At 42.9% G+C, this 26,612-nt stretch overlaps 1 protein-coding gene across 1 annotated transcript in view; it reads right to left on the bottom strand.

The window, feature by feature from the left end:
• LOC145393549 (uncharacterized) overlaps window positions 1-26,612 on the bottom strand; it is a 252,668-nt gene that overhangs the window by 28,132 nt on the left and 197,924 nt on the right. The window contains exon 20 of the mRNA XM_080267700.1: window positions 19,025-19,166. Coding sequence (XP_080123826.1) covers window positions 19,025-19,166 — 142 coding nt within the window. The remainder of the gene's footprint in view (window positions 1-19,024; window positions 19,167-26,612) is intronic.

Here is a 26,612-nt window from a genome sequence, read left to right as displayed (position 1 = left end):
GTGGTCTTGACATTTAAGATGCGACAGACCTGCCTCATTCATCCCCGAGTGGCATTATGTGAGCAATAAACCCTAACCACCCCTTGGATATAAACCTGCACTGGCTCAATCCGATTGGTACACCTTAATACATTCATTCATTCATCATCCAATCCTACACTGCACCATGAGGAGCGTAGGAGCCCGAGGCTAGGCAAGCTGGTCCTGACATTTAAGATGAGAGTAACCAGCCTCACTCATCCCTGGGTGGCATTACGTGAGCAATAAACCCCAACCACCCCTTAGATATAAACCTTCACTGGCTCAATCCGATTGGAGCATCTTAATTACTCACTAAACCACCAGGCGCCATAATTTCGTTATATAGTTACCACCCAGTATAGTAAATGGTTTCCTGGTGTACAGGAAACCATTTGGCATGTCACTCAGCACAGAGTCACCCATTGGCAAAAGGAAGAGGAAAGAATGAAGGAAAGAAAGACAGAAGAGGGAGAGTAAAGTCACCCATAGGCAGAAGGAAGAGGAAAGAATGAAGGAAAGAAAGACAGAAGAGGAAGGAAGTGAGGAAAGGGCTGACACCCAAAACAGCACTACACTAAGTGAGTGTATGGTAAGCACCCTCATCTACTACCAAACATTTTCTAACAGTAATACCAAACTACTACGCACTCACATATAAAGTGAATCTCCACTTACAACTGCACACATTACCAAATGAGGCCGTGTGCAGAGTATGGTACACAAATACCATACACACACACACGCACACATATATATATATATATATATATACATCCATCCATCATCCAATCTTACATTGCCCCACGAGGAGCGTAGGAGCCTGGGGCTAGGCAGTTGGTCCCGACATTTAAGATGAGAGTGAATATATATATATATATATATATGTATACACAGTCATCTCGCCTAAAGTGCACCTTAGCAAAGTGCGTCTCGCCTAATGTGCAACAGGGGTCTGACAATAATTAATTATTTAGAAAGTGTGTTTGTTATTTGCAATGTGCGACGGGCATGAAAAATTGAGGCAAATACGGTATTCTCTTGCAACTCTCGAGCATAATTTGTAGTGTGTCATTAGTAAGGGCGGGGCTGGTGAGTATGTGTGGTGGGGTGCGGCTGGTGTGTGAGTGAGAGGTGACCACAGCAGCAGCAGGATGACGTAATGTCTGTAGTGCCTGACCTGGACTTTGAGGATTTCCTGGAGCAGCAACAGGCAGCACCTAAACTAATGCAAACTAAGATGTGCATTCCATAAAACTGGCCACACAATACTGCGCTTTAAGAGCATTCGTTAATCACTGGCACAATCGTCACCAGGGTTGCCATTTGGTATTTTTCATTATCAAATGTCAGGCAATTTGGTAATGAAAAAATCGATTGGAAACATTCAGAATGATTAATTACCAAAAATTTGATCTGGTAATTATTCAGAATGATTAATTACCAAAAATTCGATCGGTAATCATTCAGAATGATTCATTACCAAAAGGATTTTTCATATGTACGAGTGTACCGAGCGTGGAGATGGTGAAATATCTTCTCTTTTTCTTTTAATGCAAGAAAGAAGGAACCAAAGGCTAAGAGCCAACAAACCGTTCTTGCCAAAAAAAAAAAAAAAAAAAGAGAGTCAAAATCCCTCCAGTAGTGATGAGAGTGAAAGTGCTGAACAGCTGTTAAGTGTTTTGATTCAGTTTCTGGGGTAAGGTCTCAGAAACCACAACGACAATTCGCATTATCTACCCTCTGTACAATGCTAGCAAGGTCTTGAAATTTCATAATAAATACAGTAATCCCCATACAAAGTGCTGAACAGCTGTTAAGTGTTTTGATTCAGTTTCTGGGGTAAGGTCTCGGAAACCACAAAGACAATTCGCATTATCTACCCTCTGTACAATGCTAGCAAGGTCTTGAAATTTCATAATAAATACAGTAATCCCCATACTTTCCGGACGCCCACTTTCCGGACACCCCACTTACTGGACATTGTGGGCCTGGACCTTCGGAACCCAAAAGAGGCCAAAAAAGAAAAAAATCCCCCCAAAATCTGAATTTTTTCCCACCCGCAATTTGAGATTGCCGCGCGGCACCGAATAGCTGTTACACCACAGACCCTTCACCCCTTCCTTCCTCCCCCTTCCCCCCTCCCCTGTCAGGGTTGCCATTTAGTATTTTTCATTACCAAATGTGGACCAATTTGGAAACAAAAAATTAGTTTGGTAATGAATCAGAATAATGCATTACCAAACAGATTTTTCACATGTATGAGGATACACAGGATGGAGATGGTGGATTGTTTGCTCTCTCTGATTAATCTGCTAGCCAACATACTGTGAAAATAATCAACATGCTGTTAATTATAAGAAGAGTGATTACACATATTTCCACTTGTATATATAGTTAGTGAAGAATAAATGCTAGCTTTACGAATTTGGTAATGAAAATTGAGGAGTTTGGTAATGTGGCCATTGCGATCTGGCAACTCTGTTTCCCTGTCACCAACACTCCAACAGTTACTGCCTAACTTTGATGGCGATTAGATGTTTATTGCCAGTGCTGGGCAGGTGTGCAAATACTTGCGCAAAGTGCAATTGCGTACCCTTGCGCTCTGGTGATATCGTTTGCACATTGTGCACCACACGAGACCATGCGCAATTTTGTGCTTGCGCACATGAAAAGGCAGGTGCGCAAGCGAAAACTTAGTTGCGCTTGCACAACTAAATTTGCGTTTGTGCACCTGCTTTGCGCACCTGCCCTGTGGATTGCGCAGTACACGTGGTCTTCCTGGGGACACGTGGTGGGAACTTCCCGCATACCTGGACAAGGGATGGGGGAGGCTGGGGCGGGTCGCAAGGGTGAGTTGGTGCTTTGTGGGGGGAGGCGGGAGGGAAGGGGGTAATAGCATTAATATGCTTCAACAGATAATGTATTTTTAATATTTTTAAATTATTATTATTAGTAAATGATAATAAATATACAATATTTATTAAGATTACCAAATGCAATTCCTTACAAAAACCATTAAAACACAAGTAATCCCTCTAACATCTGAACGCCCAATATCTGAACATCCCCACTAACCGGATATAATTGTCCTGGGATCCAATATTCCCAAAATGGGCCAAAAACTGCAAAAAATTTGAAAAAAATCTGACTTTTTTCCCTCCCATAATTTGAAATTGCCGCATGGCGCCGAACAGCTGTTACACCATGGTCCCTTCACCCCTTCCTTCCTCCCCCTCCCCTGTCAGGGTTGCCATTTGGTATTTTTCATTACCAAGTGTGGGCCAATTTGGTAATGAAAAATTTGTTTGGTAATGAATCAGAATAATGCATTACCAAATGGATTTTTCACATGTATGAGGATACACAGGATGGAGATGGTGGATTGTTTGCTCTCTCTGATTAATCTGCTACCCTACATAGCGTGAAAATAATCAACATGGTGTTAATTATTAGGAGAGTGATTACATGTATTTCCACTTGTATATATAATTAGTGAAGAATAAATGCTAGCTTTACGAATTTGGTAATGAAAAGTTAAATTTGGTAATGAAAGTTGAGGAGATTGGTAATGTGGCCGTTGCGATCTGGCAACTCTGTTACCCCGCCATCATCAACAGTCACAGCCAAACTCCGATCGAGAGCAGATGCTTATAGCAGTGCAAGCCACAGGTGCTTGTTTTTTGTGAATAAACAGTGAATAAACTGCAATACCTCGCCACTAAAACACACGGGAATTTACAGTGATGTGCAGTGTTAAGAAATTAGAATTTAGAGTGCAGAGGATTAACTGTGGACTGCAAACTGGCGGTTCAAACCAGTCCAGGAGCCAGGGACTTGTAAGTACCCAGAATGTTTAACCCCTTAAACGCAGCTGTGTACGGCCGATCCCCCCGCTGTGGCGGGGTTGTAGCGGGGTCTGAGTACCTGTGGGAAAATATTTGCCAAAAATCAGAGATTAACCCTAGAACATTAAAATTTTTATGGCATATAGTACTTACATTCAGCTTTCTCCTGAGACAGATGTTGAGCCTTCGTGGACTACCAAAGGACTTGTGAAGACTTGCAAAGTTGGGTAACAAAGTCTTTGCTTTCACACCTCCAGAAACCCGGTTTTCTTTCTACCACAGCCTCAATGTCACAGTACACTTTATACAACAACGTACAGGTTGTTTGGAATCCGTATTTGTACAATAAGCAATGAAAATAAGGCTATAATGAACGGAGCGCACGGCCGACATGCAGCAAGGCGGCGATCTTCCCGTCACTGAACATACATTTCCCTTTTCACGGCTAAAAACACGTATACTACATTATTTTCCTTCATAGTACTTCGCAAAGGCTCGCTTGGCACTATTACGGCCCTAAAAATCACTGTCACTGCCAGTATTGTGAAGCGGGAATGAGGAATACCACCGCAGCGCGAGTTTATTCAGCCTTACGGCAGGCACTTTATTCTTGCTCCGGTCAGCCACTCGCACTTCATTTCTATCGCTCACTTTCACTCTAGCTGTCAGTTTCTTGCCTTATTCATCAGTGTCACTGTCCATTGTTATAAAAATAATATTTTCTACACAACAAACTGTCACTGTCAGAACATAGAATAGGAACATATGCTTTCAACTTCTTACACTGGAGTGACTGTCACTCGCAATACTTATATTATTACTATGTACAATTATTTACACAAAAAAACACTGTCACTGTCAGTGCTTTTACAAGTACATACACTAATTTACACTCATCAGACTGTCACTGTCATTATGTAAAAGAAAACTAAACACTAGTATCACTGTCACTCTCAGTATTACTTCCAAGAATCTTACCCTTATTTTCAATATCTAGTCAGGCTGTGGTAGTCAAAGAAACACGGGTAAGCACAGAGGGGAATTTTGCACTCTTTGCACTGCAAGGAGGTGCGCCTAAATGTTCTGTCCTGCCTGGTAGTGTGGCTGCACACATGACACCTCCTGAGTGCTTTTCCTCTCTTGGCAGTGGCAGGCAGTGGCTCCAGGCGGTGTCGCTGAAGGTAGGCCTGACACTGTAGGCGGTCTGGAGGTGTGTGTGGGTGGCGCCTGGGACCTGATGGCAGTACCTGCCCATAACGCTGAAGCAGCTGGTAGACACAAGTCTTTGAAAATCGTCGGAGAGAGTAGTTTGCTGGCTTCCTGTTCTTGATCTTATACAGGATGAAGGCGTTCAGAATGCACATATCAATCAAGTGCAAGAACACCTTCCTGTACCAGCGACGGTTCCTCCTCAGGCAGTCTATCTCTCCGATCATCATGTCAGACTTGTCCACCAGCCGCATATTGACGTTGTAGTCAATGACAGCATCAGGCTTCATCACAGGCTCGCCAGTCCTTCTGTCGACCTTCCCTGTGGCCAGCATTTCCCCCTTGTGTACTGTGGTGAGCACATTCATGACTCTCTTATCGTGCCACCTGATCACAAGCATCTTGTCAGTTTTCTTCAGGTGCACGTCTCCCCGCTTTGATTTTTCAGCCTCGGGGAAGGCAGGGTAGTGTGCCCTATTGCTCCTGACAGTGCCACAGGATCCGACGCCGTGTTCAGAAAGGTACTTGGCGAGTTTAGGAGCTGTATAGTAATTGTCTGTATACAGGACATGATTCTCGCCAAAGTACTTTTCCAACAGCACTTTCACCACAGAACCAGAGAACCTTGTCCAAATCAACATTGCTGGCGGTGTAAATAACGAAGTCTAAGATGAACCCCGTCTTGCAGTCGCACAGCACGAAAAACTTGATTCCAAAGCGGTGCCGTTTGCTTGGAATATACTGCACAAACCAAAGACGGCCCCTGAACAAAACCAAGGACTCGTCAATCATCACTTTCTTGAAAGGGCGCAGGAACCTCGTAAACTTATCCTTGATCAAGTTCAGGATTCCCATCACTTTCCATAATGGGTCAGTTCGGGAAGGCTCATCATTGTTCGCGAAGTGAAGGTAAGTCATGACCTGCCTAAAACGATCGCGGCTCATGTATTTATTGAAGATTGGTGTGGGGCAAAGATCGTCTGAACTCCAGTATTCCTCGAGCTTATGTTTCCAATTGTGGGGCATCAATAACATCAACCCAATAAATACAAAGAGTTCCCTGATCGTTATGAGGCACCCATGCTGCCATCCGCGACGTGGATGGCGTTGCAGGCTCACCTTCTCCTTCACGAACTGCAGCAGATTGCCCCTCGTACCTGTTCGTCTCGGTACAAATCTGCTCCATTACCTCGTTATCAAGGAAGGCCAACAGGTAGTCCAAGCATTCACCATCCTCTTGGACAGGGAAGTCAGCCTGAATTCCACACCCACTGTCATCAAAGGGCAGATCTTCCGGCACAAAATCTGAGCCCTCTGACCACACGAAGGCATCAAGAGTGCCCTGCCTAGGCTGGGAGGTGCTGGGGGTGGCGGGGGGTGAGGCAGGTCGTGTGGGAGTGGGTGAGGCAGGCGGTGAGACAGTGCGTGAGGCAGAGGCTGTCCTAGGTCGTGTTGGTGTAGTGGTGGAGGTGGTGGGGAGATAAGCACAGGGTTCAAGGTCACTCGCGGTGGCGTGACTGGCGAGTTGCCTAGTGCGAGTAACCTTAGGAGCTAGCCTTACACTAGGGGACAAAGTTCTAGCCCTACTAGCACGAACACTGGGCCTATGGAAACCTCTACTACGTAAACTCGACTGTCTACTTCCCTTCCGAGGTGGTGAAGGCGACTCCGAAGACTCCGGAGAAAGGGCAGCTGAAGAGGAGGACGAGAGAATGGGGCTGGGAGTGCGTGGCGGGCTGGCGGTGGCGTGATGTGGTGTAGGGGACAATGGCTGTGAAGCGGGGTCACCACTCCTTTTCCTCTTGGCCCCCTTTCCATATTCTAGGCCCCTTTTCACAGGAGCCTTGCCTGTTGAGGTGCTTGGCACAGAAATAGTCACTTCTGGCACCTCAGACTCAGCACTCGATTGCGTGTCCGACTCTGCCAGGCTAGACCAAACACCGACGTCACTTCCATAATCCATGGACGCTTTCAATAATTCACTAGCTATTGCCGAGTCACTCAGTCCCTTAGCAGTTCCTTGTAAGGTTTTGTATGGGGTGGAGGTCACAAAACCCTTTTTCAGAGGGCTGGAAGGCACAGACTCGGAAGAGCTTGAATTGGACATGGCGTCACCTTGAAAGATTCGCGTGGACTGACGCTAAACAGGGGCAAACCGCGCGAAAAAATGCTGGTGTGATAACTGGGGAAACAAGCGTTTCCAAATAGCATAAAGTGCTTGCGAGAGGAAGGCGCAGATTGACACGTATGAGCCGTCCGCGCACTGCCATATCGCACGATGAGGGAGGGCTGCGCAGCGGTGCGTGGGTGGGTAAAAAAAAATGAAACTTGGCAACAATCGAGGTCAGTAGTACAAAGGTCAAGTGTGCTAAAAGTAGCTCAAGGGTGGCGGTACTGATAGACAATACCAGCTGGAGCCTGCTTGCCCGCGGTTATTCAAAATTTACTAGAATCGCAAACGCGACGATCCGCCGTTATGTCCTTTGGGCCGAGCGTCGCAAATGAGACGATCCGCGTTTAAGGGGTTAATATTGTATAGACTCACCTCTAAAACCTCATTTTATGGTTCTTTTGCATTTACTTCAGTCTTTTACGTCCCTTATTGGTGTGATTTGGGTCTTAAATAGGTGCAATGCATGTCCAGAGGGAGTTGTATAGGTGTTTTTCTGAGTTAGGGTCCATAAGTACAGGTCCAGGAGGCTGGGGCCCAATATCCGGACATGCCTTTGGCTCTATTACGTCGGATATTTGAGGGATTACTGTATTTAAATCAAATATCCACAGCCTAATAATTTATTAGGTTGTGGATATTTAATTTAAATACTCTGTTTTCATGATTTTTTATTTTTTGTAACGAATTACATATGCTATTGTATATCTATTTTGAATTATTAAATAAATTGTCTTGATAAGACAAGAGAGAGAGAGAGATAAAGAGCATTATTCTGAGAGGGAGGGAGGGAGAGAGAGAGAGAGAGAGAGAGAGAAAAAAAATACGTTTCATGATTTTTTATTTTTTGTAACGAATTACATATGCTATTGTATATCTATATTGAATTAGTAAATAAATTGTCTTGACAAGACAAGAGAGAGAGAGAGATAAAGAGCATTATTCTGAGAGAGAGAGAGAGAGAGAGAGAGAATAAATACGCGGGAATGGCAAAGGAGCGTCCCTTTGAGTGAGAAGATAAGGCATAAACTTCATCCCTCTTCTCTCTCTTATTCTCCATTCCCTCCCTCCTCTGTTAGAGAGAGAGAGAGAGAGAGAGAGAGAGAGAGAGTTGATGATACAGTAATCACATGATCTTTGCCAATGCCTTGGTAAATAAAGGCTGTTTTTCCTGGACAATGACCTACTGTACCTCAGTCACCGATAATTTAGTAAGTTATTTAATTATACCAATATATATTTTACAGTAATTCCCACAAATATATGCAAATGATTTGCACTGGCACTTTGTGACATTGCACAAGCTAAATATTAGATTGTACACTTGTGCAAATTACAAATAATTACTTGGATGGGTGACCGCCTGGGAACACCAGATGCTGTTGGCATCCCTACGTGTCAAGTGGGGTTGGTGGAGGATTAGTGCCTCTCCCTGTAAAACAATTAACTCTAAGCCCTTGACCACCCCGTTTGGGATACATGGCGTCTGGCAATGGATGGATGGAACAATAAAAAATAAAAGTAAGTAGGTATGCAGTTTTATTTAAATATCTCAATATTTTTTGGTAATTCCCAAAAATATATGCAAATGGTTTGCGCTTGCGCTTTGCGACATTGCACAAGCTAAATATTTGTCAGATTGCGCATTTGTGCTTGCGCAAGGTAGTGAACTGTGGATTGCGCTTTGCGCTTGCACAAGGTCCTTCTTCGATTGTGCTGCCCACCACTGCTTATCGCAATGGAAGCCACACGTGCTCATTTTTTGTGAATAAACAGTGAATAAACTGCAATACCTCACCACTAGACCACACGGGAATTTAGAAGTGTTGTGCAGTGTTAAGATATTAGAATTTAGAGTGGAAAGGATTAACTGTGGAGTGCAAACTGGCGGTTGAAACTGGCATGGTGCAGTTAAGAACAATGTGCAGTGTTAAACAATTATAACTCACAGTGCAAAGAACTAAGTGCTGCACAACACTGGATTGCTGTATGTGCTTCAAGAGCATTTTAACCACTGCCAAAACCTTAGAAAAGGCGGCCACAAACGTGCTGTAAGTACCCTGGCTGAGGTACAATCACTTCTAATTCCTCATTCTTTGGTTCCTTTTTATTTATTTCATGCTTTATGTCCATTATTGGTGTGAATAGGGTCTTAAATAGTTTTAAATATGTGCTATGCATGTCCGGTAGGGAGTTATTTAGGTGGCTTTCAAAGTTAGGCTGGGTTAGGGTCCTTAAGTACCAGTCCATGAGTCACAGGCCCACTTCCGGACGGGACCAATTTCCGGACATGCTTTTGGCTTTATTACATCGGATAGTAGAGGGATTACTGTATACAATATTACTCTTGCATATTTCTACTGCAAGTTTTCCTTTTGCATTTCAGTTAGGGGTAGGTATTGGTGAATCAATATACGAAAATTCAGGATGTGTCGCCCATACAGCCATTTTAACATGGGATCCTATGCTTCACAAAGTGAGAATTTATAAAGTGCGACGAGCTGTGCCGCCCATATTCATGCACTTTAAGCAAGATGACTGTGTGTATATACAGTAGAACCTCTCTCATTCGGACTATATGGGGGGAAGGGTTGTCCGAATTAGCAGACTGTCCGGACCATCAGGGTAATCTCCAGTTCATACCAAAAACTATCTACATATGGTATGTTTGTTAATTATTAACATATGTGGCATATGTCAACCCAACATAACTGCAAAAGATGAAAGGATACTAAAATAACCAAACTAATCATGTACGATAATTTTGTATTGCATAATTTACAGGTAAGGCCATGACAAGAAACTAGCCAACATTTTAAATTGTAGTAAGTAACTAAGGCCCGTGTAGGCAAAAAAATAAATTAATTAATTAACTGTAATATTTGGAATAAAAATAAAACTTATGTAGGCAAAAAAATACATTGTCATCTTTGGCATATTCATAACGCCCATATGGGCAAGAAGCTAATGTTTGATGTACAAGTAAAGCACATTTAAGTACAAAAAATAACCTACAGTAATCATGAAACACTGCAGAATATTCTGACCCATTTTTGTGTAAGCAAACTCCTCCTTTTAACACCTTTATTCATTGCAGAAGCTACACTTGCATTAAGGGGCATGGTAAGGAGGATTAACTTTTGAAATACAGCGTAAAAGTATAAACAGTTGGTGAACTAGTTGATGGAACGAATGCTAGCGTGTGTTTAAACAGGCGCCCGTGTTGCGACCTAGCGTGATCCAAGACTAAACGAATGATGATCGCTTTCCGCGCCGATACTGAAAATGACTTTAGAATTACTTTCAACATATTTTTGGAGCTTATTATTTTTAAATTTTGTCCGAATTAACAGAAATCCGGATCAGAGGGGTCCGGACCAAAGAGGTTCTACTGTATATATATATATATATATATATATATATATATATATATATAAATATATACAGTATATATATATATATATATATATATATATATATAAAAATATATACAGTATATATATACTGTATATATATATATATATATATATACAGTTTGGTCGTCTACTGTTTGAGCTCAGTGCGCAAATCGCATTGTGTGCGAGTGACCAAAAATCATACCCAGAAACTCTGAATACGCGAGTTTACCTCACAGAATGCGAGGTAGAGGCAAAGGAGTGGCTCAAAAATGCCATTTTCCATTAGTGTGCGACCCCCTCCCCCACACAACACGTCCATCATCAGGTGTCGTCATATTGATGCGCAGAAATTCCTGGGGCATTCCACCGCGCAGCTTGGGGTAGGAGACAGCAGCCGCGCCATTAGAGACAAGGCTCGTGCACAGTGCGGATCCGCTCTCTTAAGCTAAACTGTCGTGTACGACGTGTGGCGTTTTTTTTCTGCTCCATCCTGGCCTGTACTTTGCCGTACCATGCCTTCAGCCCCAAGAGATAAGAAACTTCTGACACACACAACCAAGTTAGAGATTATGAAGATGAAGGAGGAGGGACAAGGAAACACCGCTATCGGGAAAGCCATGGGATTGGCTGAATCAACAGTGAGGACTGTTTGGAAGAACCGTGATGCCATCACGGCACTCATGAAGACGTATGGTGCATCTGAACTTGACGGCCATTCCCAGGTGGGAAATCATGTGATGATACTTATGGAACGGTATCTTGCCACCTACATGATAAGAAAGGAGAAGGAAGGTGTACCACTGAGTGGCAGATTTATTCGGAGCCAAGCCCAGCTATTGTACAAGGCAGCATCTCGCAAGGTAAATGTGGAGAAACCTTTCAAGGCATCGGTTGGATGGCTGCACCAGTTTTTGAAATGCAAGGAACTCCGTCACATCAAACTGTCTGGTGAACGTGCCTCTGCCGACGAGCTGGCCGCAAGAGAGTATCCTGCGATATTTAGACTGCTAATTGAAGAAGGACAGTACACCAAGGACCAGATCTACAACGTCGATGAAACGTCGTTTTACTACAAGGCCATGCCCAAAACGACTTACATCGCTAGAAAACAGAAACAAGCCCCTGGTCGAAAGCTCCAGAAGTGTAAGATGACAGTAATGTTCACCGTAAACCTGTCTGGGAGCCCAAGATAAGGCCAGTTGTTGAACACACAGCTTCACACCCAAGGTGCTACAAAAACCTTACAAACATGGACACAAGTGGCATGTACTGGTACAAATCAGCAAATGGTTGGATGACTGGGAACATTATGGCAGACTGGTTAACAAAGCACTGTGTCCCCGATGCCAGGGCCAAGTGTCGGGAACTTGGCATTCCATTTAAGATGCTCCTTGTGCTGGACAATGCACCAAGTCACCCTCCATTCTTAGAAGATCCGCACAAGGATTGTCGAGTTGTGTTTTTGCCGCCCCAGATGACATCACTCATGCAGCCATTGGATCAAGAACTGATCGCCACTGTCAAGCATTTCTATCACAAGCAACTATAAGCCTACCTACGCAGGAAGACTAACACACAAGAGGAGCTTCATGCCCTACAAGAAGATCACCACGAAGACTTTGATGAGGCAGGTGCTCCCGTATCATCTCTGCCAGCGGCTGTATCCCGACCCGCCACACCTGACATGACTGTTGAAGCATTCTGGCATTGTTTCACAGTGAAGGACGCAGTTAACTTTCTCCTACAAGCCTGGCACCAAAGTACACCTGCAACGGTCAACCATGAGTGGCAACTGCTTGTGCCTCACTTATGCCTGGAGCATGAGTCGGCCATTCAAGCACTGGCCGAGGCTGAGGAAGCAACACTGACAGCAGCACAAGCTGTACCAGGTGTTCAGGAAGTTACGTTGGCGGACATACGAGAAGTGCATGCTGCTACTGAGGAAGTCTTGCAATGGATAGACAAGGCTGATGCAGAGCCCGACACCAGGCAGAGTCAAGTTGAGGAGCCTAGTGTGATGGAGGGCAGGACAGACCTGTGTATGTCAAGAATAAGCAAGATCCTTGCTGCCGTGGATAAGCTCAAGGAAGAGATGAAGGAACATGATGTGAGCAACCTAAGAATGGAGGAGGTTCTCTGTGGTAAACACAAATTCTTCCATTTCGACACAGACAGGCACAGGCAAGAAATAAACAGGAGAAGACAGATGCTTATAACAAGTTACAAACAGCAGGCTCAAGTTAGTGACAGTGAGGAACCAGCAACATCGTCTGATCCTGTTCCTGTTGAGGATGAAGAGGATGCAATGTCAGATGTGTCAGTATTGGACTTCGAGGAGTTTATGGCTGAAGTGAGTTAGAGGCTCCTGGGGAAGGTGCTCAGGAGGAGTCTGTGGAGGGAAGTGTTGGTGTGGCGGGAGGTGCGGCAGGGGGTGCAGCGCTCTAAGTGTTGCTGCGCCTTGGAACCCCTGTTATTCAAGTCCATCAGGCCTGTTGTCTACTGTTCTTAAGGTGACTGCCCATATTTCTGTTATTGTAGCTATATCTGTAGTACAATGTCTGAAAAATTTGACCTTTATTATGTCTCTAAGGGCCAAAAAAGGTCCAGGTATGAGGGGGTACCGCTCATATGTAATGTTTCCCATAAGATTATGCATTCTCAGTGTGCGAATTCACACTGCACGAGGTTGCGGACCGCCCAATCTCTCCTGCACTGTGCAAGCGAACTGTATATATATGTGTATATGTATATAGAGAGAGAGATTTATATATATATATATACAGTATATATATATATATATATATATATATATATATATATATATCTCTCTCTCATCTCATCAGCCGTTTGAGTGTCCACTGCAGGACCGGCCTATCCTGACCGAAGTGGGGACGATACAGCCAATGTATCTCTACCAAATGGCTTAGGCTGTCTGATAAAGAATGTATGTAGGGTGAGAAGTGCTTGTAAGTGTAATTGTTGTGTTGGAGTGGCTTTGGATGTGTGTGTAGTCTGTGAATCAAATGTAATCGGCCCGCGCAAGCCGACTGGGTGCAAACATACTTTACAGTATGTGACACTGGTTCAACCACAGCACCCCTTGTGTCCGCCAATGCAGTACGTGGCATGAAGAACGCTCCCAAAGTTTATTACTCTGGCGGGACGCGAATCCTTGTTCTTCAGTGTATGAAAACACACACTTTACCACATGTATGTATATATATATATATATATATATATATATATATATATGTATAAAGCAAAATTTTTGAATGTTTGATCAGTGATAATGCCAAAAGTATTATTACAGTAAGCTTGCCCCGAACGCATTCTCACCGAATGCGCACGCTATTACATGCGGTAAGTGCTGGGATATGTATGAGCCAATGTATGATTAAAGAACCATTATGAAAACTATAAATTTATGCAAGAGAGGCCTTTGAAAGGCCAAACCCTTGAACATCAGCACGACATGCACGGTTTGTTTTGATCATGTGATTCGCTGTACTGCTTTTCCACAGTACTGTATTTGTAAGTTAAATATCTACATTGCTGTCCTGGTAAGTTTTTGCACAGGTTAAAGTACTATTAAATAATGTTAAAGCAAGAAATAAAGACTTATAACCAGTTTACCTGATAGGCATCGGAAAATTGCCTTTTAAGTTTGTTAAAGATTTGCTGAACTGCTTTTCCACAGTACTGTATTTGTAAGTTAAATATTTACTGTTCTAGTATGCACTTGTAAGTTAAAGCACTTAAATAAAGGTAAAGCATTAAATAAAGCCTTGTAACCAGTCAACCTGATTTATTTGATTACCCATGATTGGCGGGTTTGGAGACAATTTGTCGTTGTCAATTCCCCGTCAAAAAATGGAAGAGTCCCCATCGGGACAATTCGCACCCCGGATGATTCCCCATCATTCTATAAATATACTTATCATTAATTAATCAGTACTTTAATAATTATATTTCAGAGGGATCCATCAAAGCCTATGTTCAATAGTGTAGGCTTTGGATACTTTTATTAGTTGCACCTTTAGTCAATAATTGAGGCAGTTGGACAAAATTCAAAATAGAGCCATTAGATTAATCAATAATCCTGCCATTACGCAGGACCTTCATCCATTATCAGTACACAGAGATGTTGCTTCTTTAGCATTATTTAATCGATATTTTTACCGTAAGTGCTCTGGAGAACTGGCTTCAATTGTGCCTCCCCTTCACATATTCTCCTGAAATACTTGGGCAGCTGGGCGTGCCCATAAACTAACACTCTGTCCCCTGCAGTGCATAACCTCTGCTTATCAAAATTCACTTATCCCCAGAACTACTACTCTCTGGAATTCACTTCCTGGGAGTTGTTTCCCACAAACATTTACTCCACTTCAATTTAAATCCAGTTGTTAAAAATATTTTATGAATGGAGGATGCCTTTAGGCGCATGGACTTATTTTCTCCATTCATTATTTAAAAAAAAAAAAAAATAAAAATAACTTGTTTCTTCCTTGCTGTAGTTGCCTTTGAATTACATTCTAGCATCACCCGTAGCTGTCTTATTAAAGACAGCGAATTGTCTTGATATTGTTGTGATGGCGAACTGACTTGACGGCAAATTGTCCTGAAACCGATCGGCGTCAGAATGTTGCTTTGTGTTTACGTATTTGTATGTTGAAGTTTTGTTGTGCAGTACTGTATTTGTAAGTTATAACATTAAATAAACCTTCTAACCACTTAAAGTGCTTCATATTGATTACCAATGACAGATAACAGCAAAACACCACATTTAGGGGGTCTAACGAGCAAAATACGGTGTAGTTAAAACTTACGCGGTTTCGCGCCGAGAGCGCCACGGTTGTAAAGAAACCCATGCGTTAGGGGCGAGCTTGCTGTACTATAGTCTGACAAATCTAAACGTAGGGTTTTGGTGGAGTCAGCCCCTCCCTGCACTGTTGCCACGTTTCCGAGCTGACCTCTCCATCAGCGATGACCTTGACACTGTTTCCCTCTTGTGATCTCCGTTTTTCTAATACCCCCTATACCCCTGCCACCAACACCCCCTATACCCCTACCCCCAACAACACCCCCATCAACAACACCCGCTATACCTCCACCACCAACACCTCCTATAAATATAGACCCCCACCATCAACACCTGTATAATAATTAGCCGTTGATAATTGCTATGCTATTTTATTGAGAGCATACATTCTACCCTATTGCTCAAACTCCCTAATCTTACAATCCCATCTGTCTTAATCCTTCCCACTGCCTTCGTTCCTAAATCCCTTAATTGATCTATTTTTAACCTAAGTGTCCCCACACCTTTTAAACCATTTACCTCTCTGTCACTATTCTCCACCATATGTATCAATTTGTATTATATTGTGTATAGAACTTTCATACTGTATGCTGTACTACTGTATAATGTATAAGAATACCCACTGTTTAGTGGAAATAAAGTTTTATTATTATTATTATTATTATTATTTCTCTCTCTCTCTCTCTCTCTCTCTCTCTCGCTAGATTTTGTTATGTGTCATCCATGATTTTTTACTTCCATTTTTATGTATGGATTATAATTTTGACTTTATTTCCGCACCACCCTTGAGGTAAAAGTCACGGCGCGTTTTTTTTATAGAGGTTTCCCCATTAGGCCTAAATCCTGTAGGGGGTTGGTGACCTCCCATAGCGTACACACAAACACGTGTCGCGTGAGTGCTGCCACCCCAGAGCTGTTTGATATATTTATTTTAATTATGAAAGGATCGCCTCTTCCCACTTTTATCCCTTCAAATTTGCTTGCAATTATACTTGCTAAATTAATTAGCAATGTTAGAAGTGTTGGGGAAGTAAATAATAATTAGAATATTTTTAGAGCAACACTGCCAAATTTTTATGCCACGTTTCTCTATTATCGTATAATATAGTATGCAGAATAGTTTTATTCTTCCTTGATACATGTCAGCACTTTCATTACAGTTATATTAGTAAGCGTTATGTTTATGTATCATTCCTACTACACAAACCACAGGCGCTATACATCGTAGGGTTAGGAAACATGGCAATAGTGTAGGCAGTGGCAGACTCCACCCAAACCCTATGTTTAGATTTGTCAGACTATAGGATGATGGTGTTTGCAGCATTTTAAAACTGAATGTCTCCACAATATCTAAAAACTTTTTGGTAAAGAAACTATTATTTTTTATATTTTTCCAGTTAACTTGATCATCATCATCATCATCATCATCCGGACCTCCTTTCCCACCCTAGGGCAGGGTGACTTAATTTGGGAGGGGGGGGGGGGAAATCGCAGTTTTATGTTGTATGCAGTTGTGTAATTTTTGCATAGCAATAATGCATAAACTAATCCATAGGCCTAGAGCTAGAGGGTTCCTTTATGTTTTACTGTTATCACCATTTGCTGATAATGCATGTGTTGTTATTATCACTGAACCGTGATCAGCACTGGTATCTTTATACTCCCCACACGGTGAACATACTGTTATCTGTATTACCAAAGTATGGTGGCAAACCTCCTAATAAGCATTTAAATAGTTCAAGGGTAATGGGGACTCACTGTAGACACTCCACAAAACATCTATTATCACAGCACAATGATAATAACAGGACACCTATTATCACCGTACGATGATAATAAACACAGTCTAACAAGTTTCCATACCATGGAATTTCCCCAAATGGAGACAATGCAACATTAATGCAATTAAAAGAACATAATAATAAGATAATGTACATACAACTCAAAAACATTGCTGCAATTAAAAAACAAAACAAAAACTTATTGATGGAGTTAGTAAATAATAAATAATAAAAGCCATAGACAATGCTCTTCATGATGTACATAAACTGGGCATGAGACCGGAAGGCACTATTATCAGGACATACACTGGCCATGGATGCAGCCACACAGGTGTGTCCAGGGAGTTTGGTAACCAAACCCCATGCATATTTCAGCCAAGCTCATCAAGGCTGATGAGTCACACTATCTTGACCTTGAAATAGGATACAATAACCCACACTGGCAGACGAAAAAAGATGTATTTTTCATCTGCCAGTGTGGGTTTTTGTAACCAAGCTCACGTCACATGTGTAGTCTTTTGTCGTTTGAGTATCATACTCTTCCAATATTTTTTCAAAATGCAAGCTGAGCATGCTTTGGACAAAACTGATGTTTATTTTTATGGCTTTCCAACCTTGCGGTCAATGGTGTTTCATGAAATCCACCACCTCCACATGAAAGTACATATAGTACTTTGAGGGACTGTGGGATAGCATTATCTTAATTTTTAGGGGGATGGCGCTTGTGCATCATACTCCGCACAGGGCCTTAAACTACCATGCAATCTATGAAATGAATCTCTGCTTAAAAAAGTACATGTTGTAAAGAATCATATCATGTGCCATGCAGTCATCATTCAATCCTTCACTGCTCAATCAGGAGTACAGTGGAAGGAGGCTAGATTCCAAATGTTTATGGCATGGGTGACAGCCACTCACTTCCTGGCATTTCGCAAACAATAAACCCCATTCATTCCTCAGATTGGCTAGGGATGTCTTCACATGGTAACACTGATTTACTCAAGCAACTATATGGTCTGGTTATCTAAACATCCCTCACCTCCTCCCCTATCTCCTGAAAGAAGGATGGTGGACTGCAGTCCACTGGGTGCATGTCCAGGAGAGACTGGGACCACAACAATGATCTCTCAGACTTAAGCCATTATGAGCCACATCTGGTTGGACTGCCTAAAACCACCACACTGGGAGCAAGGATCCATTGTTTGTTATGTACAATACAGGGTTACCACCCAATTTAGTACAGTACCGTATATGGCTTCTTTTACCATTTGGCTCGTCGCTCTGGATATGATGGCCTCGAGGTGGGTGGATAATGGGTGTCCCACCTAACCCTCATACTGCATTAAGCAATATTTAGGTCATATTTTACCTCTCTCATGTATCCTTCCTAAAAAGCTGGACTAAAATTTTACGGATTCATCATGCTAGGTTCACCGAAAGGTGAGAACGTTAATCAGTAGAAAACAGAAGGGAAGGCATTCAGGAATAGGTAGGACATGTTAGGATAATGGGGCAGGACAGAAGAACATACTGTGAAGATGGAGGTTGTAGGTTGGACAGCAACAGTGAACTGCTCATTAAAATCAAGGTTTCCTCTGAAGAACTATACTAAAATGAAAAATTAGCACATATTCCACTAATATACCTTGCACATCACTATGCAAACAACAAAAGCAATCTTCAATGAATCAAGAGAGAAGGAAAAATTTATGTACAGTAATAAATGGTACTGAAAATCTAAAACAAATACAGTACAGTAAAGTACTCTGAATCTAACCTACCTCTGACATCCAACTCTGCTTCATTACATATCAAAGGAGAGAGAATATATTCCAGAATTTCCTGACATGGTACAGACTTAACTCCATCCTCTGGGCCCAGGCGAGCATTGAATGACATCACACTCCTGTACTCCCGACACATCTGTCAATAAACAGAAATCTTTGGTAAACTGCAGAATATATTACAGTAAACCCTTGACTTAAGATACGAGAGTACTTTAATTATCAGACATGAAGTGATTCATCACATACTGGATCCTTTAATTCTACTGACTGAGAAAAAAATAAAAAAATAAATAAATACAATGGGTAGATGGATGGATAGATAGATAGATTGATAGATAAATACATCTATCTATCTATCTATTGCCAGACGCCTCAATCCCGTTTGGGGTGGCCACAAACAAATCGCCTCCAAGTCGCCCTGTCCCCCACCATTTCACGGCCCTGCTCCCAACTCACACCCCCCTCTCTCATATACCTCTCCACCCCATCCCTCCATCTCATCCTCGGCCTCCCCCTCCCTCTTCCCCCCTCCACCTCACTCACATACACTCTCTTCGTCAGTCTCTCACCCTCCATCCTCTCCACATGGCCAAACCACCTCAGTGTGTTCCTCATAACGCTTCCTATCACATCCACATCCACACCACAATGCTCCTTTATATCCTCATTCGTCAGCCTGTCTCTCCATGTGACTCCAGAGGCGCCTCTTAAATAACTTATTTCCACTGCTCTCACTCTTGACTTGTGTCCTTCCAACAACGTCCAAGCTTCACTTCCATACGTTAGAGTTGGTATCACAATACTGTCATGTAGTAACTTTTTCACTTGCATGCTCACTTCCCTGTTTCTTATCACTGCTTTCAAAGAACCAGCAACCTTTCTTTCCTGCTGAATCCCTTTCAAGCACTTCACCCTCCAAACCTCCATCCTTACTCATCACACTACCCAAGTACTTAAACGTACTCACATTTTCCAATTCCTCACCATCCAACCTCGCTGTACATTCACTGACTTCACCTCTCTCAAAGACCATTACTTTACTCTTCCCTACAGTACATTCACCTTTAGATTCCATTTCTTACACACTCTCTCAAACTCATCCACCAAGACTTGCAGCTCCCCTTCGTCTTCACTCAACAACACAGTATCATCTGCAAACAACAGTACAGGGAGTTTCCAACCACTATCCTCTCTCACCAGGGCCACTCCAACATCCACTACCCTACCTTGTACCTATTTTATTACCCCATCCATGTACAGATTGAACAACCATGGAGACATGACACATCCCTGTTTCAACCCAACGTTCAAAGAGAAAAATTCACTTAGTTCACCATCCACACGCACTGCAGCCTTAGCACCATCATACATACTCTTCACAGCATTCAACAACTTCCCATCTACTCCATATATTCTTAATACTTTCCACAATCCTTGTCTATCCACCCTGTCATATGCTTTCTCCAAATCCATGAAAGCTGCATACAACTTCTTTCCCTTCTCTAGAAACTTTTCCACTAAAGATCTAAGAATGAATATCTGATCTACACAACCTCTTCCCTTCCTAAAGCCTCCCTGTTCTTCTCCAACTAATTCCTCTGTTCTTTCTCTAACTCTGTCAATAAGTATCCTACCATACACTTTTCCTATTATACTAAGAAGACAAGTGCCCCTATGATTACCACACACTTCTTTTTCCCCTTTTCCTTTGTACAAGGGAATAATTATACCTGATTTCCAATCCTACGGGACTCTACCTTCCTCCCAGGCCAATCTGCACATCTTCCACATCCATTCTACTACTATCTCTCCCCCATGCTTCAGCATTTCACATACATACATAAATAAATATACATAAATAAACAAATAAGTATATATATATATATATATATATATATATATATATATATATATATATATATACATGGAATGTAAGAGGAGCGAATGATGAGGTGAAAGAGAGAGAGATTGTCCAGGTGCTTGAGGGTGCGAAAGTGGATGCATGTGGAATAACTGAAACAAAATGGAGAGGAGAAAGTGTGAGAGAATGGGAGTATGGATGGGGTATATGTGCAGGAGTAGGTGAGAATGAGAGGGCAAAGGAAGGAGTATGTATAGCTGTGAGTAAAAGATGGAAGAGGAGCATAAGACAGTATGGATCAGTTGGGTCAAGGATTGTGTGGGTAAAGTTGAAAGTTGGAATACAAATGTGGGCGATTGTGTGTGAGATGCACCAACGCAAGATCGTGCTAGAAGAGTGAGAGAAGAGTTCTGGACAAATGTGGAAGTGTGCATGGAAAAGTTTGGAAGGAATGAGAGAGTGTTTTTGATTGGTGATATGAATGGTAAAGTTGGGAATGTGAAGGTGGATGGAATAGTTGGTGAGTGGGGTGTGCCTGCTGAGAGAGATGAGAATGGGAGTGCGTTGGTGGACATTTGTGCTGGGAGGGGGTTGGTGATAGCCAATACCTTCTTCAGGCATAAGATGATCCACAGGTATACATGGCGAGTGATGAGAAGGGTGGGTGGTGAACTGAATGAAAGGAAGGCAATGACTGATTATGTGTGTGTGGATGAAAGGATGCGAAGATGTGTAAAGGATGCAAGAGTGTATAGAGGTTGGGGGAGTGGACTTTCTGACCACTACTTGGTGGTGGCCAGAATTAGAATGCAAGTAAGATGGAGGAATAGAAGAAGGGAAAGACGAGAGGAAGGAGTAGTTGCAAGGAGAGTGGAAAGGTTACAAGAGGATGAGAAAAAGGCAGAGTATAAGAGAGAAGTGGAGGAACGATTGGGCAAATATGAATTGGAGCAGATGGGAGACATGGAAGGTGTGTGTAGCATATTTACAGAAGAAATATGTGCAGCATGGGATGTGGTGTGTGGAAGGAAGAGAAGACGGAGGGGGGTGCAAAGAACAGCGTGGTGGACTGAAGAGGTGAAACAGGCTGTGGCACAAAAGAAGAACGCATACAATGAATGGATGAGAAATAGGGGCGTGGAAGAAGTTGAGAGGCGGAAGAGAGAGTTATATGCGGAAAGAAAGAGAGAGGTGAAAAGATTAGTAAGAGAGTAAAAAGAGAGTGGATGAGGAATTTGGAAGGAATTTGAGTGTAAAGTGGAGGGACTGTAAGAAAATGTTCTGGAGAGAAGTGAAAAGAGTAAGACAGGGTGGAAGTGAAGTTAGCAGGGGAGTGAAAGATAAAAATGGTACATTACTAGTGGAGAAGGGAGAAAAAGTGAGCAGATGGAGAGAACACTTTATGGAATTCTTGAACGTAGAGGATGGAAGTAATGCGAGTACAAGTGGCTGGGGAATGGCTGGGAGAAGGAAGGAGGTAAGAAGACAGGAAGAAATCAGTAGGATAGAAGTTGTGGAAGCAATGAAGAAAGTTAAATCAGGGAAAGCCCCAGGAATTGATGGAGTGTGTGGTGAAATGCTGAAGCATGGGGGAGAGATAGTAGTAGAATGGATGTGGAAGATGTGCAGATTGGCTTGGGAGGAAGGTAGAGTCCCGTAGGATTGGAAATCAGGTATAATTATTCCCTTGTACAAAGGAAAAGGGGAAAAAGAAGTGTGTGGTAATCATAGGGGCATTTGTCTTCTTAGTATAATAGGAAAAGTGTATGGTAGGAAACTTATAGACAGAGTTAGAGAAAGAACAGAGAAATTAGTTGGAGAAGAACAGGGAGGCTTTAGGAAGGGAAGAGGTTGTGTAGATCAGATATTCATTCTTAGATCTTTAGTGGAAAAGTTTCTAGAGAAGGGAAAGAAGTTGTATGCGGCTTTCATGGATTTGGAGAAAGCATATGACAGGGTGGATAGACAAGGATTGTGGAAAGTGTTAAGAATGTATGGAGTAGATGGGAAGTTGTTGAATGCTGTGAAGAGTATGTATGATGGTGCAAAGGCTGCAGTGCGTGTGGATGGTGAACTAAGTGAATTTTTCTCTTTGAAAGTTGGTTTGAAACAGGGATGTGTCATGTCTCCATGGTTGTTCAACCTGTACATGGATGGGGTAATAAAAGAGGTACAAGGTAGGGTAGTGGATGTTGGAGTGGCCCTGGTGAGAGAGGATAGTGGTTGGAAACTCCCTGTACTGTTGTTTGCAGATGATACTGTGTTGTTGAGTGAAGACGAAGGGGAGCTGCAAGGCTTGGTGGATGAGTTTGAGAGAGTGTGTAAGAAACGGAATCTAATGGTGAATGTAAGGAAGAGTAAAGTGATGGTCTTTGAGAGAGGTGAAGTTAGTGAATGTACAGCGAGGTTGGATGGTGAGGAATTGGAAAATGTGAGTACGTTTAAGTACTTGGCTAGTGTGATGAGTAAGGATGGAGGTTTGGAGGGTGAAGTGCTTGAAAGGGTACAGCAGGGAAGAAAGGTTGCTGGTTCTTTGAAAGCAGTGATAAGAAACAGGGAAGTGAGCATGGAAGTGAAAAAGTTACTACATGACAGTATTGTGTTACCAACTCTAACGTACGGAAGTGAAGCTTGGACATTGTTGGAAGGACACAAGTCAAGAGTGAGAGCAGTGGAAATGAGTTATTTAAGAGGAGCCTGTGGAGTCACGTGGAGAGACAGACTGACGAATGAGGATATAAAGAAGCGTTGTGGTGTGGATGTGGATGTGATAGGAAGCGTTATGAGGAACACACTGAGGTGGTTTGGCCATGTGGAGAGGATGGAGGGTGAAAGACTGACGAAGAGAGTGTATGTGAGTGAGGTGGAGGGGGAATAGGGAGGGGGCGGCCGAGGATGAGATGGAGGGATGGGGTGGAGAGGTATATGAGAGAGGGGGGTGTGAGTTGGGAGCAGGGCAGTGAAATGGCGGGGGACAGGGCGACTTGGAGGCGATTTGTTTGTGGCCACCCCAAACGGGATTGAGGCGTCTGGCAATAGATATATATATATATATATATATATATATATATATATATATATATATAGATTGTTGGTGGAGAAGAGAGAAAAATTGAGATGATAGAAGGAGCAATTTGAGGATTTGTTGAACCTAGAGAGTGAAAGCAGTGCGAGTATAAGTGAAGAAGAGATGAGAGGAGGGAGGAAGAGATCAGTAGGGCAGAAGTAGTGGGAAGCAATGAAGAAGATCAAGATGGGAAAGGCCCCAGGAACTGATGGAGCGTGTGGTGAAATGCTGAAGTATGGGGATGGGATTGTTGTGGAGTGAATATGGAAGTTGTGTAGATTGGCTTGGGAAGAGGGAAGGGTTCAGGTATAACTGTTCCTTTATACAAAAGGAAAAGGGGAGAGAGAAGTATGTGGTAACCATAGGGGTATTTCCCTTCTTAGTGTGACTGGAAAAATATGTGGTAGAATACTCATTGACAGGGTTAGGCATATAACAGAGGAGCTAGTTGGAGAAGAACAAGGGGGATTTAGGAAGGGAAAGGGTGTGTAGATCAGATATTTGTTCTAAGATGTTTAGTGGAGAAGTACCTAGAGAAGGGAAAGTGTATGCTGCCTTCATAGACTTGGAGAAAGCTTATGATAGAATAGATAGGCAAGGTATGTGGAAGGTATTAAGAATATATGGAGTGGAGGGGAAATTGTTGAGTGCTGTGAAGAGTATGTACGAAGGAGATAGGGCTACGGTGCGAGTGGATGGTGAGCTGAGTGAGTTCTTCGATCTCAATGTGGGACTGAAACAGGGTTGTGTGATGTCTCCATGACAGTTTAATATATATACATGGATGGGGTTGTAAAGGAGGTGCAAGGTAGGGCAGTGGATGTGTGGGTGGCTCTAATGAATGAGGGTGAGATGTGGAAGATTCCGGTGTTGCTGTTTGCTGATGACACAGTATTGTTGAATGAAGATGAATGGGATTTGCAAGGTTTGGTGAATGAATTTGGGACAGTGTGTAGGAAGAGGAATCTGAAAGTTAATGTAAACAAGAGTAAAGTTATGGTGTTTGAGAGGAATGAAGTCAGAATGCAAAGTGAGGTTGGATGGTGAGGATATGGAGAATGTGAGTGCATTCAAGTACTTGGGTAGTGCGATAAGTAAGGATGGAACTTTTGGGGATAAAGTGCTTGAAAGGTTACACCAGGGAAGGAAGGCTGTTGGTTCACTGAAAGCAGTGATGAGAAACAGGGAGGTGAGTATGGAAGTTAAGAAGTCCCTGCATGATAGTATTGTGATCCCTACCCTGATGTATGGAAGCGAGGCATGGACTTTGCTAGGGGGGAAAAAGTCAAGAGTGAGAGCAGCGGAAATGAGTTACCTGAGAGGAGCATGTGGAGTGACATGGAGGGACAGGATGACAAGTGAAGTGAAGGAATGTTGTGGGGTGGATGTGGATGTGGTTGAGAAGATTAGGAGAAATACACTGAGGTGGTTTGGACATGTGGAGAGAATGGAGAATGAAAGACTGACTAAGAGGGTGTATGTACTGTAGGTGAGTTGGAGGGAGGGAGAGGGAGGGGAAGACCGAGGATGAGGTGGTGGGATGGAGTTGAGAGGTATATGAGGGAGGGGGCAGTGAGTTGGGGGGAGGGCAGTGAAATGGTGGGTGACAGAGCGACTTGGAGGAGTTTTATCTGTGGCCACCCTTTGTGGGATTAGGGTGTCAGGCTACAGATATATATATATTTATACTGTATATAAATAGTCAAGTTGCCTATGGCGCGGACTTCTATGCTGCAGTTTTCTATGAGACGGCATGGTACCAGAACAAAAAAAAATGAACCACGCACATAAAATACCTTTGGCGCGGGGACGCGGCAAGGTTTGAAATGCACCTCTTGCCTTGGAACCCCCAATCCTACCCCCTCCATTTTAGCACTGCAGTTGTCGGAGTTAGGTATGTTCAGTATTTTATGCTCTTAAAACCCTTTATTAATTATTGTTTAGTGTTTAATTTGTGTGTAAGACATGCACTGACTGACTGCTTGATTGTGTGCCTGTGTAAAGGGGGGTGAAAAGGGGGACTTTGGGGCAAATGTCCAGAACCAAATTCCATTTTTCCTATGGGTTTAGCTATTTGTATGGCATGGTTTTCTATGGCGCAGGCTTTGCCAAGAACCAATTAGCAGCGCCTTAAGTGACTTGACTGTATATATATCTATTGCCAGATGCCTTAATCACATAAGGGGTGGCCACAAACAAATCACCTCCATGTCACTCTGTCCCCTGTCATTTCACCGCCCTGCTCCCAACTCACACCCCTCACTCATATACCTCTCCACTCCATCCCTCCATCTCATCCTTGGCCTCCCCCTCACTCTCTCCCCCTCCACCTCACTCACATACACTCTCCTCATTAGTCTGTCACTCTCCATCCTCTCCACATGGCCAAACCACCTCAATGTGTTTCTTTTAACGCTTCTTATCACACCCCACAGACACACCACAACAATCCTTCACTTCTTTTTTTGCCAGTCTGTCTCTCCATGTGACTCCACATGCTCCTCTCAAATAACTCTTTTCCACAGCTATCACTCTTGACTTCTTTCCCTCCAACAAGGGCCAAGCGTCACTTCCATATGTTGGAGTTGGTATCACAATACTGTCATGTAGTAACTTTTTCACTTCCATGCTCACTTCCCTGTTTTTTATCACTG

The sequence above is a fragment of the Coenobita brevimanus genome, chromosome 24 (assembly GCF_032717465.1).
Source record: "Coenobita brevimanus isolate Jiangsu-jjx chromosome 24, ASM3271746v2, whole genome shotgun sequence".
Classification (NCBI taxonomy): domain Eukaryota; kingdom Metazoa; phylum Arthropoda; class Malacostraca; order Decapoda; family Coenobitidae; genus Coenobita; species Coenobita brevimanus.
The sequence above is the reverse complement of the archived record's forward strand: the minus strand, read 5'-3'. Positions and strand labels throughout refer to the sequence as shown.